The 15,230-nt window shown below is 44.7% G+C and overlaps 1 protein-coding gene across 2 annotated transcripts in view; it reads right to left on the reverse strand.

Annotated features, from left to right (window-relative positions):
• LIMS1 (LIM zinc finger domain containing 1) overlaps positions 1 to 14,218 on the reverse strand; it is a 157,039-nt gene extending 142,821 nt beyond the window's left edge. For both annotated transcript variants that reach the window (XM_024224375.1, XM_024224373.1), the window contains exon 1: positions 14,048 to 14,218. Coding sequence is in view for 1 of the 2 variants with exons in the window: in XM_024224373.1 (XP_024080141.1) it covers positions 14,048 to 14,079 (32 nt within the window). In the remaining variant the exon portion in view is untranslated. The remainder of the gene's footprint in view (positions 1 to 14,047) is intronic.
• Between the last annotated feature and the right edge of the window lie 1,012 nt (positions 14,219 to 15,230).

Genomic DNA, 15,230 nt, shown 5'->3' on the forward strand with positions numbered 1-15,230 from the left:
CTGGGGGAGGCTTTACAGCGCTGTAACTTGCAAGTGTAGCCAAGGCCTTAGGCTATGGCTACACTGGCGCTTTACAGCGCTGCAACTTTCTCACTCAGGGTGTAAAAAAACACCCCCCTGAGTGCAGCAAGTTACAGCTCTGTAAAGCGCCAGTGAAAACAGTGCCCCAGCGCTGGGAGCCGCGCTCCCAGTGCTGTAAACTAATCCCCTCGTGGAGGTGGAGTACCTGCAGCGCTGGGAGAGCTCTCTCCCAGCGCTGGCGCACGACCACACTCGCACTTCAAAGCGCTGCTGTGGGAGCGCTCCCGCGGCAGCGCTTTGGAGTTTCAAGTGTAGCCATGGCCTTAGGCACAAATACCCTATTAGTAACCCATCTATAAAATGAGGATAGAAGTACTTCCCTATCTCACAGATTATAAACTACGAGGTGCTCACATAATGCAGCAGTGAGGACCATATAAATACCCAGACAGCAGTACACCTACCAAAAGCAGTCCAGATCTCTCCCTCAGAAGCCTTCTCCTCCTCAGCAGCAATGGCTATAGTTATATAGCCAAAGGGTTCAAAGAACCCTTTGAAGAATTTCCCTGTTTTATTCATCAGCCATTTCCAATGATTATTTCCCCCTCTCATCAGTAGTGGTTTCCTCATTTGCTGATCCCACACCGTTTTCAATGGATCTGGAGTGGCCAGTATTAATTTTTAGAATCAAAGTGCCAGAGTGGGGAATTAGCCTTGACAGTGGGCCTCTGGGCAGGCCCAAGCAGTATTGAACCAAGATCATAATACAAAAAGGGAATATTTTTCCCTGCCCTCCCCTCCCTCCGGGATGCTGCCTTGTTATGTGGGCTCTAGGTTGCCAGTCCTTCCCCAAATAGGAAGTTAGCTTGTTGCTTCCCCTAAGGAGAGCAGCTTTTCACCCTGCTATAGCTTAGCTCTCCCTCCCTCCATCTCACCAGAAGAGAGGTTTTTAAAGGTCACAAGCAGCCCTTAATTGGACTCAGGTGTCCCCAGTTGACCTGAGTTAATCTTTTTTCAGCTAATGGGAGAAAAGAACCTTTACCATTCTAGGGCTGACATACCTGCCTTCCCCCATTCTCTTACATCTGTCCAATCTGACTTTGTCACAATACTTATACGTTAGCAGTTCATCATCTTGTTTTCCTACTGTTTTTGAAATGTAATACAGGTCTGTCTCATCTTACGCGGAGGTTCCGTTCCACGGTTAGCGCATAAAGCAAAAACCGCGTATAGCCAAAATTCCATTGAGTTCAATGGCGGGCGAAATCGCCCGCACTACAGGTATAGTATTAAAATTGTTATTTTTCTTTTTTGTTTGTTTTTTTTGTTTTTGCCGACCGCGTAAAGTTGAAATTGCGCATGTTAAATGCGCGTAAGATGCGACAGACCTGTACACATCTCCCCATAGCCACAGAAACATAGGGACATTTGCAAATATCTTACAATATGCGAACACTCAGAACTCAAACATCCAATTACAAAGCAAACAACCCTTTGAAACAAACCTCTCCAGATGTTTCATCATATATAAATATCTGACTAAAATAAGGCAAGCCAAAAGTGGGCTAACAAAAAGGAAAAAATGTGAATGCAGTAGCAAAGATTTTTGAATGGCAGCTTTGACATTATCCCATTCAATCCACTTTTAACATAATTATAATACTGGCTGTATCTTGTAATAGAAAATAAACTCAATATACTTGTAAATATACAATAATTTTTTAAAAGTCTGAGTTCAATCACGTTTCAGGAATGTTTTCACAGCTAGAAAATGTGTCTCTCTCTATATACTCTCTGAAATATTTAAAAGTAGCACAGGGACTCATCATAAATATACTCACTTGACAGATTACTGCAGCTCCCATGAGGTCTATTGCAAACCCCCATTACAATATCCTTTGCTACAATACTGTCTGCGTTTCTGAAGTTCAGCATTTCACAAGAGCAAGAGAGACAGCACAAATGTATTTTCCTAGAATGTAGTAACCCACCACCCAGTTTTTCCATATGTGGTTTAACTTGCACCGGGATCTTACCATCAATAATGCCCCATACACAATGCCACAAAAATAAACAATATGCTAATATGAACAGCTTTTGATTCCTCAATGTAATGTAAAAATGTGAAGCCACTGAATGAAGATACATAAACTAACATATATTTAAACATACATTGATCTGTTTCTGTTTTCTGTGCCCCTTCTAATTATAAGCCATTTATGATGATGACAAATGAGTCTCTCCTTCCCTTGGATCCTGCAACGAAGTCATAAGGCTGAATTTGTTAAAATTATTTCTATGGCAAGAGTGATTAAATCCATACAAGAGTAACTTCACTGCAAGACCAGGCAGAAGGAGAAGCTGGAATGGGATGGAGAAAGATCGAATTCAAACATATCTTTAAAAAAGCAAGCACAATATACAAACAAATCTCTAGGCTTACAAAAATGCTTTGTGTGTAGGTGTTCTTATTGCAAATTCACCACAGCACAAAAGCATACTTGTGTGTACAATTCTGCTCTTCTAGTAACCTGCATCGTTTCAGATGTCATAAGGAAGACCACTCTCCCACCAGAAACGACATGCTTATTCCACATATTTCCTCTACAAAAAAAAATTAAGAAACGTATAGCTTTAATCTGTCAGGTTTCATACCTCGCATACATGCAGCTATTTATAAAATGTTCTCCTGCAACAGGATATTTACCACAATTATAGGATTTTGTAAGCAGTGGTTGCTTTGCTCAATCAGTACTGAGCTTGCAAAAAGGCAAGTCTTTCCTTACAGTATGCATAATAATCAGTCTCTCTCACTCAGCTCACGGGTGCCCAAAGTTTGTCCATTAGCTTATCACAGCAATCCCCACACCCAAGATGCCTTGAAAAGCATCAGGACCATTGCTATGGAACTGCTGTCATACGTGTGGGAACTAGGGGTGCAGGGGGTGCTGCAGCACCCCCATGTTTTACACGGGGCCGGCAGCCAGGACCCTGGGTGCGGGGCCAGCAGCTGGGACCTGCGTAAAACGTGGGGGTGCTGCAGCACCCCCCGCACCCATAGTTCCCATGCCTATGTTGTGAACTCGTTAACAGTTAAATGTTTAACCGATACAATTTTAATAGTTTAAACGGTTACTTTTTTAAAATGCTATTTACATCTCTATTTTACACTACTGTTTTTCTGTCTGCCAGTGTCCCACTGCTTGATTATCTGCTAATTTGCATTGCCCACCAATCTGCACCATTGCCCCACACCATTACCCAGAGTTTCTTTCCTGCTGCTTGCAGCATTTGCTTCCCCAATCTGTCCTCAATCTTCCACTGAGGCTATTTCCCTTTCCATATATTCCTCACCACACTTTTCCTGGGGTGAACTATAGCACCCTCTGTCCTCTTATCATACTGGCACTGGAGCCTTGTTCTCTCTCATTCTCACAAACCTTCTGTGACAGACTTGACAATAGCCTGCAATATCCCTGACAAACTTTATGGAATTAAGAGACACTTTACTGAATTAACAAAAACAATGAGGAGTCCTTGTGACACCTTAGAGACTAACAAATTTATTTGGGCATAAGCTTTCCTTGGCCAAAACCCAATTTATTAGATGCATGGAGTGAAAAATACAGTAAGCAGTATAAATATTACAACACATGAAAAGATGGGAGTTGCCTTACCAAGTTGGGGTCAATGCTAACGAGGCCAATTCAATTAAGGTGGAAGTGGCCTATTCTCAACAGTTGACAAGAAGGGGTGAATATCAAGAGGGGGAAAATTATTCTGTAGTACTAACGAGGCCAATGCAATCAAGGTGGACCTCAGCCATTTCCAACAGTTGACAAGAAGGTGTGAGTATCAGCAAGTTAAACTTCCTGACTTAGGTTTTGGATGCTTGTTCTAAGCTGAAGCTGTGAGGAACTTGAAAACACAAAGAAAGCCTTTGGGTGGGATTTTGAAGGACTACTCCTGCCAGAGCCTGCATTAGGGATAGGGTGATGACTACTAAGCTTATTAGCATGTGAGTAGATTCTTTTACTATGTTTTCTCTGTAATGCTTTTATCTTAAGAATAAACCAGGTTTGCATAGGAAGTGCAGTATGGTACCTTGTGACTGTGGGAAATTATTATTAGTCTGTGAAAAGAAAGTAAGCAGGCCTGCTCAGGCAGAGTTTCTTGCTAGGATCTCACAGTATAGTCAGGGGACTATGCAGCCTGGAAAGACCCCAGTCAGAAGGGAGTGAGACGTGGGTCTCCACTCAAGGGAGGTGACAGCCCAGGAAGCTGAAGCCTAGAGTGGGTGCCCTGGCTGGACCACAGAGGAGGAATACAGGTGCAGTTGTCCTGAACTGTGACACCTTCATCTCCACCATTTCCTCTACAACAAATTTCTCCCTGCCTCTGGCAAAAAGTATTCCAACTCAGGTCTTCACTTCTGCACACTTTGTTCCGGTCTTCACCCCCAGCTCACGGGCTCCACCCAATACTACTAACTGTCACAGTTACAGGGTGAATTGTACCCTGATCCCTCCTGGTTTCTCAAGTGCACCCGCCTCGGGTCTCAGACCTCAAGCTGTCACCTGCCTCCTGGTAGAATCAGATGATTCTCCCACTCTCAGACAAGGCCTTGGACTGCAGTCCCCTGTGTATCAACCATGACTACCTCAGCAGGACTGAGTTATCTTCAGTGCTTGCAGTTCTGTTCTCTCTAGGGGCAAGGACAGCAGTATCCAGTAGCCACACAGCCTTCTTAAAGCAAAGTATAATTAATTTAGAACAGGATTTCAGAGAAAACAGACCTTATAAAGACAGCAGTCCATACATATGCCATCCTCCACAGAGCCCCTCTCCCTCTGTCAGCCAGTCCTCCTGACAGCCCAGGACAACTGACCTCCCCTCCGCTCTTGAGAAGGGTTTTTAACTGTTTAGTGTTCTTTTGATCTCTTCCTTCCCAGCACTGACTGAACAGCTGTGTCACTATGACCTGGGGCCTGGAAGTATGCCATTGTCTTGTAACTCCCCCGCAATGTTTGCTGAGAATAACTACACCTCTACCCTGATATAACACAACCCGATAGAACATGAATTCTGATATAATGCGGTAAAGCAATGCTCCGGGGGGGGGACACGACGACTGCACACTCCAGTGGATCAAAGCAAGTTCGATATAACGTGGTTTCACCTATAACACTAAGATTTTTTGGCTCCCGAGGACAGCGTTATATCGAGGTAGAGGTGTATTGTGTTTTTCTTTCCTTTGCGCTCCCCCTCCCCAACATCTTATTAAGCTAGAGCAATCACATGCATACAGGGGAGTCTTATAGCCCAACATACAGTGACTTCTCCTTCCTGGCCAGGTGACATGTAGTGTTCATAAAATTATTACATCTCCTCAAAGTTCTCAGCTTATTACATAGCAACTCCCCATCCATTGCACCAACCATGAACACCACCCTCAGTACCCCAGGGCATTCCCCCACTGCTCTAGGAAGCAGCCTCTGGAACTCCTGGAATTGAGGAGGAGGCTCGCGGGGGGGGAAGGGGAACAGCCCACCCATCATTCAGGCTTGTGTGCACAGTACTTAAAAACTTACAGTTCTAACATGGAAAAAAAGCTAAAATGACCCTAAATCCAACATTTAAATAAAACACAAGCTGCCCATTGTACCAGATCTACTTAGGACCCACCTCCCTACCTAGTTTTTTTTTTAAATCGACAGTCAATGTTTATTTAAGAGATATCAGTCAACGATGAAAAGTAGGAATTCCATGGACAAATTTCAGCCACTCAAATTCCAAGATTTCCTATTAAAAATTAATAAAGAGAAACCAAACATTTGACACCGAAAATGCAAAGAACATAAAATCTAACCCTGTGTAACATTTTACCAGAAACAAAAAGGAATTTACGCCACGATTTAAGCCCATTTTAGAACGATGGAGCTGTTATCAGGCACTTCTATAATGCTCAAATACACACCATTTAAACATGTGTTAATGACACACCAAATTTCTGTTCTGAGACTACGGAAAGGATGGTCACTCTGGGCTAGTCTACACTGGCAATGCTAAAGTGCTGCCGCGGCTGCGCTTTAACATGCCTTGTGTGGTCGCGGCACAGCGCTCTAAAAAAACCCATCTCCACGAGGGGCGCGGCTCCCAGCGCTGGTGCACTGTCTACACTGGCGCTTTACAGCACTGAGACTTGCTGAACTCAGGGGAGTATTTTTTCACACCCCTGACAGAGAAAGTTGCAGAGCTGTAAATTGCCAGTGTAGACAAGCCCTTTGTTTCAAAACATTTTGTCACTGCACAGGCTATCATTTGTCTGGTATCATTTATCTCCCAATGTTCTCCAGCTGATGAAAAAAATGAATTAAGTGGTGTGTAACAGGCTCCAGAGTTAACTAAGACCAGCTGGACAATCTCTTCATGGAGAGTCTTGTACAGCCAATTAAAAATTGCACAGTATTTTCAAGATGTTTCAAACCTTTGGCTAGAAGTGGAGCTGAATTGGAGGATTAATTTTCTGATTATATGCAGAAAACACATTAATGGCAATGCGCGTTATACACAGGCATTGAGGGCAGAATACATCCATGAAGAAACTCCAAATGAGAAACGGTATTGCCAGCTCTTGTGGTTTTGCCATGATAAGTGTTACAATATTTGGTGTTTTTCCTGCCCAGCTGCTGGAATAAATTATTGCATGAGAATCTCAGCTTTCAGTTAAAAAGGGAGTTACTAGCCTACGTGGCTGTGAAAAAAGACATGAAAACTTGACGCAAATACACTGTAAAGACTCCAAAACAAGGAGGCAAATAAAAAGAATCCGAAGTGTATTTAAAAAAATAATCCTGTTATTTTTAAACCAAACTCATAATTGCTTTCATGTCAGCAATGCTGGAAAGCAACTCCCTATGTCTCCCAGGTTTTCAGTGTTCTTGCCAGATAGCAAAAATATCCGATTTTAAAATGGCAAAAACTTCTAAAACAAAGTGAAGTTAGTAGTTTACCTTCCTGCACTCTTAAGTCTAGGAACATGAGAAATGCTACACCAGATCAGATCAATGGTAAATCGAATAATCCAGTGCCTGGTCACTGAAAGAGCTTCAGAGAAAAGAACAAGAAACTCCATAAACAGACAATGATAATAATCTCTCCATAGTAAAAGTTGCTGCTTAATCTCAGGCTTCTTTTATGCCTTGAATTTTAAAAGTTATATGCCATATATATAGTGTCAGTTGTCTGATTCTTCAATCTCTAGATTTTGTATGTAATAACAGATAGTAGATAATGTTTTCACCACTCAGCTCATAGAGAGCTGCTCTTAACAAAACATAACAGATCAGAGCCTTCTTTTGATTTGGCCTTTCATCAGAACTTGTCGTGGTGGACAGGCCCTAAAGATGAACCACTTCCTCCACTAAGAAAAGCCTTGTTTTTAACTTTGACAATATTAACAGTATTTAACATATCCTGGTATGGACAAAGAATAATGCAGGCTGCATTACAGTGGGTGGGGAGTCTTAAAATGATAATTTGGAACAGAACAAAAATGCAGAGGAATCAGAATTTCCAGAATGACACACACAGCGTGAAACCACAACAGAAAACACTAAAAAGCTTGCCTTAAGTGCTTTGCCATAAATATTTTACTACAACTTGAAAAAAAAAAAAAAAAAAATTTGTTAACCATTCAAGCTATGCAGAGTATATTGTGTGTCTTTAAATGATTATCTGCAGTAAGCATTTGGAGACAGTTCTGAGAAAAAAGAATCTGTGGGTTACAGTATGATTTCATTCCAGTACTATATACAGCTTCTGATTTACGGAGGCCCTAAACACGGCATGCACAATAGTCACTAATGCTATAAGAGCCCAGAAGTCTGCCGCTTTATCATCCACTCTAATATACAGAATAAAAGTTAAAAAGGCAGTGAGTATAGGCTGATTTTTCAAACTTATTAAAATGCTCTGGATATAGATCCATTTTCTTTGCTCAATATTTTACTTGTATGTTTGCCTGTAAATATCACTATGAGAAAAACTTTTTTGAACTGGGCACTATAAGCACAAGGTAAATTGACTGAAAAATCATATTTTCAGTAAGCAGTTGTGAAATGCTAGCTTGCAATTTACTGCAATAGTCCCAGCAGAAACTCCTATTCTGCCAATAACAGTACACCAGGATGACTATTTTTAATTTTACATAAGCATAAGAACACCTTTGTCAAAAATCTGTACAAAATCAGTTACCTAGTTCTTTCTACAGACACACGACTTAGCTCTTCATCTGAAGTGCAGGCATAAAATTCAAGGTTCTTTTGATCCAGATTATATATAATACAAGTACATTTAAAAAACAAAAAAAACCACTACTGTACTTTGATTTGTGACCACCACAAGCAAGAAATGGCCACTATTAACCTAGAATGAAAATCACTACAGTATTGTCACCGTTACCAAGCAAACAGCACCTCTGACCCCTCCTTGAGCTGGTCTCTTTGGCATAGAATCCTGTGACTCTTCCACTCTCAAAGTGAGCCCTGGGTTGCAGTCCCCTGTGTATCAACCACAATTTACTTCAGCAAGTCTGACATATGTCCATACCCTGCAATTCTGTTCCCTTCAGGATAATGTCAGGGGTAATCAGTGACTAAACAGCTTCCTTAAAGCACAGTATCATTTATTTAGAACATTTCAGAGAAAATAGATCTTAAAAGCAATAAAACACCTGGTAAGCAGGCATGCATGTAGGTTGTCTAACCATCTTCCACATGGAGACCCTGGAAGGACTAATTCCCTATATACTCTTTGTTAGAGCCTCACTGTCGGCCTGTCAGAGTTCACTGACACACTCTTGGCAACTTATGGAAATTTCCTCCCCACACATAAACGTGTATTTATTCCTTGGGAAAGTGTAACTGTGTATAACCCTTTGATCTAGCAACTCCCCACTCTGGCAAAACAGTTTACAACAGGAGACAGGGTCTTTGAAGCCTGCTCCATTGTTTTTCAAGCATATACCTAGATTATTTTTCTGGGAAGTCACTGGGCCGCTTCCCTGTTTGTTCTTCTCACTGCCCCTATCAAATTAGATCAAACACTTTCATAAAGGAAATTCTGATAACCCTCCACAGTTAGACAGAAATTTTTCCTTACTGACCAGGTCACTTACAATATTCACACCATTACAACATATCATTTTCATAGATTGGTATGTGGCAGCTCCACAACCCTCACACAGTTACTGATGCCAGAAAGACATCCTCTCAAAGTGCTACTGTAGCAGATAATCTTCTTTTCAATATTCTACTTTTAAGGGGAGAAAGCCACAAACAAGGGGGACAATTCAGGTGATCAGTCACTTCTGGGTTACTGGTTCATAGTCAAAACATGTTAGTAGTGACTATGGGTATGTCTTCACTAGCAACGTTAAAGCGCTGCCACGTGGCTATGTGGTCACGGCACCAGCACTGGAAGAGAGCTCTCCCAGCACTGTAAAAAAACCACCTCCACAAGGGGAATAGCTCCCACTGCTGGTACACTGTCTACATTGCCACTTTACAGCGCTGAAACTTGCAGCGCTCGGGGGAGGGCGGGGGTTTCCACACCCCTGAGCGAGACAGTTGCAGCGCTGTAAAGTGGCAGTGTAGACAAGGCCTAAGTGCCAGATTCAGACTCTCTCCTTCAATCACAGGAGGGATTCACTCCAAGGAAGGGCAAGCCTGGCAATTTCTACCAGTGAAGAACTGCTAGAGTTGCAGTCAGTGCCCCACAGGAGCCCTGCTAGGAGAAGCTGCCATGGGGATGTACTAAATCAGCACATCCCCTGGCCACACCACCTTTTTGCCCAACACCATCCACTTCTTGTGCTGCACCAGCTACCCATATATCCCAGAGGGACACACTTTGTTTGTTTTGCACTGCAGAAACTTCCTCCCAGATGACTTATGAGATGCCAAGAATTGCGGACTTCTACAGGAGCGTTTTATCTAGTTCATTTCAGCAAGTTTCTGCAAGTGCGGGTTCCAAACTGAGTTTGCCTCAAAATTCATTACTGCTCTCTGGGTGTTTGGCAACCTAGTTGATTGTCTCAGTTCATCTCCCAATTAACGTGTCAGAGCAGCGTTTAGTGGCTGTCTCAGCAGAAAAGATGCCAAGGACTTAATTGTTCTATGACCTGAAGAGGCAGTCCCTCAACATCAGAGCTAAGGCACATTAGCAGGACACAGCAGTGTGCATTGCTGCTGCCTGCGCTTGTATCTATTTTGTGGATAAAGAGAGATCCTCCGTTTCAAGTACTGTCAGTCTGGCATCTTTCAGAAACAATCACTGGCTAGAATGCTCTTGTACCCCATTAAATTAAAATTTTATTTTTGTTTGTTATAAATAAAAGTTAACACTAGTGAAGTCAAACAACTGAGCCAAATTACGTCTTTGTTTTCTTAGAGACTAGGTTTGGTAATCAATAGCTGAGGACCAAGTAGTGGGATTGGGAGAAGGGAAAAAAAAAAAAAAGACAGGATAGCCTTTAGTTGGTTTGCAGTTTGCAAGTTAGCTGTTTTAAACATTTCCAGCATCCATTAAATTGCCGGCATTCTAGGTCTCCAACGAACTGGGGACTACATACTGTATTTGTTATTTTTGTCTGCCACAGAAAGATTGTGACATATTAGCATAAGACTTATAAAATTCTTTAATTTGGAACATATGTTTCCAAGAAACATTTACAGCAGGTGAAGCTTTAAAATGCTGTGTAATTAGTGAAACAGTTCATTATTCTTTATTAGTTTTTCATACTCCTCCGCATTAACTCTTACCCAATGCATGACTCTACACTAATTGCAAAATCTACACAGAAAATCATAGTCCCATAACATGACCCTCCACCTGGGGTTGTTTAATTATTGTCCTGTCTCATTAAAATTATAAGCTCCTTGGGGCAGAGATAAATGTCTTCTGTTACATACAGCATCGACACATTCCCATGCTCAACAAATTATGATCATTTTCTTTGACATTTACTGTTTGTCAAACAGTCATGCTCCTGTTTCTTGTGTGAATTAAGTCATAAAGTAGGGTTGAGCATTTGACCGGTCCAAAAATCATTGGTCAACTGACTGGTCAAATAGTATCAAATAAAATGTCAAAAATGGTCAAATATTTTAAAGCACTAATTTATTAGAACAATTACAACAGTAACAAAAAAAAGTAAGAATCTGTGGGCTCTGAAAGGCTTAGATAGATATTTGTACCTAATTATAAAGAACAAGTTACATAACAGTTATTTTAACTCAGAAAAATGCAAAACACGATGAAATGAAGAAAGAAAGAAAGAAAAAGAAAGACCATAATGCAATTTAAAAAGTTGGCCACCGCCTAACAAAGAGCATTCTTGCTGGAATATGTGACAATGTCTGACTGTGGTCAAATAATAGGCGGTCAATTGACGAGTTTGCCAAGCCTAGTCATAACATTACATCCCTTATAGCAGAAGCAAGGAACATCTATGCTGTTACACTAGTTATTTTAGGTCCTCACTACAATTCTAGATACCACAGTACAAAGAAGCTGCATGGTGAAAGACAAAAGTCTATTTAAAAATTAACTGCTCAAGCAAAGGGAGAAGGAATTAAAATGACAAAGCACACTTTTTTTTTTTTGGTAGAATGGTCTCTAAGTTCACCTCAATGTGGACACCCCGCTCACCATACAAAGGTATTTAAATAGATGTAAAATGTGACATTTTAACTGCAGGGCTCAAATGATAAACAGTTCTTCTATGTTCTCCTTTCACACATTTACTAGTTTTATTTTAGTAAGAACTAACTGTGCTCTCTCAATTTCTGCTCTGAGGATCATTACATGTCTGTTGTCACAGGCAGCGTAAGTCACAATTGTGAAGATGTACACAAAGGATAGAAACACTTTTGAATCACTCAGATGTTTACATAAAATGTTATTCTGCTTACATCAATTGTTTAGACTGGGTTAGCATTTAAATACATGAAATAACTTGAGGAAAAAATACAATACTTTAAAAAAATAATCACCAAAACCAAAATCCCTGTACTAAGAGCTTTAATTGTAAATAAAATGAAACATACAGCCTTATTACCCCTTCCTCCAGATGAGCAGAGTGGACAAGAACCTGGTGCATCTGGGTCAGGGAGTGCAAAAGCACCAAATGCTACCTTCTTGGCTTCATTCTGTCCTTTCAAGCCAGCTGGAGGTGTCATGCTGGATTTGGTCATTAGTGAGTTGGAGGAGGCTTGGGGAAAAGTGCATTTACTCACCTTCCCCCTCCCTCCCAACCACCCAATATTTCCATGCAGTCTAAATTTCCCCACCACCACTAATCTAAACTAGCCTGATGGTGGTTTCCAGGAGCAGCTGCTCTAGGAGAGTCCCTGGCAAGATGAACTTTGCAGAAGTCAAGCTGTTCAGGAGTGTGAGGCTGGGAGCTAGTACTGATACACAGGACCTTTGGATCTCAAGGGCCAAACCCTCTGCTTCTTCCACAAGGAACGGCTTGTTTCACTGCAGTGCTAACTCAAGGTACAATTTGAGTGTTACCCCTAACAAAGCTCCTGTCTACACACAAAAATGTATAGCTGGAGTTCAGTTGTCCTTTAAACTTGAGATAACCAGCCTGTCAGGAGCATTGGTGCTGCCAACGCTTGAGCTAGTAATGCAGTGGGGGTGCAGTTACAGACTAGAAACTTGAGTTAGCATAACTCATCAGCCACTAATCCAGTCCCTCTGTGCAGCTTCAGCGCTGCTTTGCAGGGTAGCTGCTCTCATTTGAGGTAGGCTAACTCAAACAGAGTAAGGCTATGTGCACCCTATGGACTTCTGCTGGCACAGCTACATCTGTCAGGGGGGGTGTAGATCCCTGACCAACATAGCTGGGCTGGCCCAAGTTCCTAGTGCAGATGCAATGCTTTTGCCACTAGTGGGGGGTGGCTTTAGTTTAGTATATGGGTACAAAACACAGCTTTACTGATATTGCTGCATCAAGCATGCTTTGCCAGTATTTCTATGCTGCTGAAACATTCCTGGGGCAGACATAGGAGTTTCAGTGGAGACAAGTCCTTGGTGTATGATTCGGGGGTGGGGAGGAGAGAACGGGGGATACCACACCCACTGCCCCAACACAAAAATTCCTAGAAAACTCTACACGTACAAGCTGGAAGGAAATTCCTGCTAGCCCCTGGTGAGCGCCGGGTCACTGTGAAAGCATGAATGAGAATTGCAGGTGCTGTTACTTCAGAACGGGAGCCTGGGCGGGACTACTGACAAAAAACTAACCCACGCCTGGGTGTGGCTGTAAGAGCCCGCAGGCTTTGCAAGCCGCAGATCACACCCTGCAGCAGAAGGAACACCCCGAGCGGGTCACACGCTGCATCTGGGAATCTGAGTCACACCCCACCCCTGCCTAAAATCTTCTAACCCGGGCCCAGCTGAGCAGGGGTGCAGAAGCAGCCCCCAGTGTTCAACAGCCGGCGCTTTGTCACTCCCACTTTACTAACAAGCCCCCAGAAGCAGCCACCTGGTGGTGACCCCACTGGTCTGCCTAATAATCGAGGTCTCTGCAGTCCACCCAGAACCAGCTACTTCCTTCCCTGCCCCGTTCCGCCAGGGTGCGTGGCCCCTGCCCGCACGACCCAGCTGGGGGAGCGCTGCTCTCCTCCCAACGACCCCCATAAACGCGCACACGCCCCAGCCTGGCCGCTGCCGGCTGCGGAGCGGTGAAGCGCAACCCAGGACTTGGGGTGCCACTGCAGCACCTCCCGGGGATCCGGGGTCTCTGCCCCCTGCCGCACCCAGGGAGGTGGCGGGGAAGTTTTAGGGCGGGCTCCCACTCAGCGCCCTGACCGCACACGCAAGCCCCAGGAGGACAGGGGAGGCCGGGGACCGAGCGCCGCCCTGCAAGGAGGGGGAGCTGCAGAGCCCCCGGCGCAGCCCGGCCCGGGAGGGATGAATGGGGCCGGGTGGGCTGGCGCTGCTGACGGGCTCTTACCTGTTGGTCATTCCCGCCGCGACCCCCAACATCCCGGCAGCCGGGAGCTGCCTCCCGCCAGACAACTTCGCGCCCTGCTCCGGGCAAGTTCCGCGCCGCAGCGAGGAGGCGCCGCAGGAGGAGCAGGAAGGCGGAGCGGGGCTCGGACAGGCAGCAATGGCGCTTCCCGGCCGGCTGTCTGCAGCGCTGCTGCTCCGCCGCTAGGGAGGGGAGCGCAGCCGGCGCCCGCCCCCTCCCACTTTCCCCGCCCGGCCAAGCTCAGCCGCTGCCGGGCTTGCTGCCGGCCGGGCGCTCTCCCGCCTTAGGCAGCGGGGTGCGTGTTGCAGCCAGGCCAGGGGCGGCTGCTGCTGTCCCCTGGGTACATTATTACACGCGGCTCGCCTTGCTCCAGCCGGACCCCGCCTCCCTGGCCCCGCGAGCCCGACACCTCCCCCGGCCGAGGGGCGCGCACTGTGGGGCTGGCCCAGGGCTTTAGGCGCGCTAGCTACTTGCGCTGGGGTAGCGGCTGGCGGCAGCTCGCAGCGGCCCATTGGGCTAGGTGCTGTGCGAAGGCGAGAGAGAGATGGGCCCTCTCCCGCGGCGCTGAACCAGCCCTTACTTTGGCTGGCCTCGGGGGCTGGGGCAAAGCAGCATTTGCCACCCTCCTTCCTGTCCCCCCGCCCTGCCACGCTCAGCCCGCCCGCCCGCAGGAGCCTTTTGAAGACAGGCTTGAACTGACACGCGGCTGCGGCTGAGCTGGCAGCGCCGAACTCAAGCGGAGTTTTGCCACGGCTGTAAATGGCAGTAGGAGCAGCCACCGTAGCCTGTTGTAGGGCTGGTCTTTGCTTAAACTTCTCCAGACTTTTAAATGGTCCGTGCAGGGGACGGAACAGAAAAGAGAATGGGACTGGGAGAAAGCCATCATGTTCCCTACTTTGGCATATGACCTAGTTTCCACTGAAATCATCTCCTGAGGGCTGTTTTTAAAAGCCACACGAGTCTGCTATTCAGTTAATACACGTTCTCACTGAATTTAAGAGCATAGCTGAGTAAAGGTTCAATGGTTGCAGTTTATTTTCCTGACTCATGAGTGTTTTTCCAAGAGACAGTGATGGCCCGCAGCTTTCACAGGATGTTAAGTACAGAGGCTGCCTGTGCCCCAAACCCAGTCAAAAATGATTAGACCCTTTCCCCTCTTTTAGAA

Source organism: Terrapene carolina, unplaced genomic scaffold (assembly GCF_002925995.2).
Source record: "Terrapene carolina triunguis isolate 2854851 unplaced genomic scaffold, T_m_triunguis-2.0 Scaffold21, whole genome shotgun sequence".
NCBI classification, from domain to species: domain Eukaryota; kingdom Metazoa; phylum Chordata; order Testudines; family Emydidae; genus Terrapene; species Terrapene triunguis.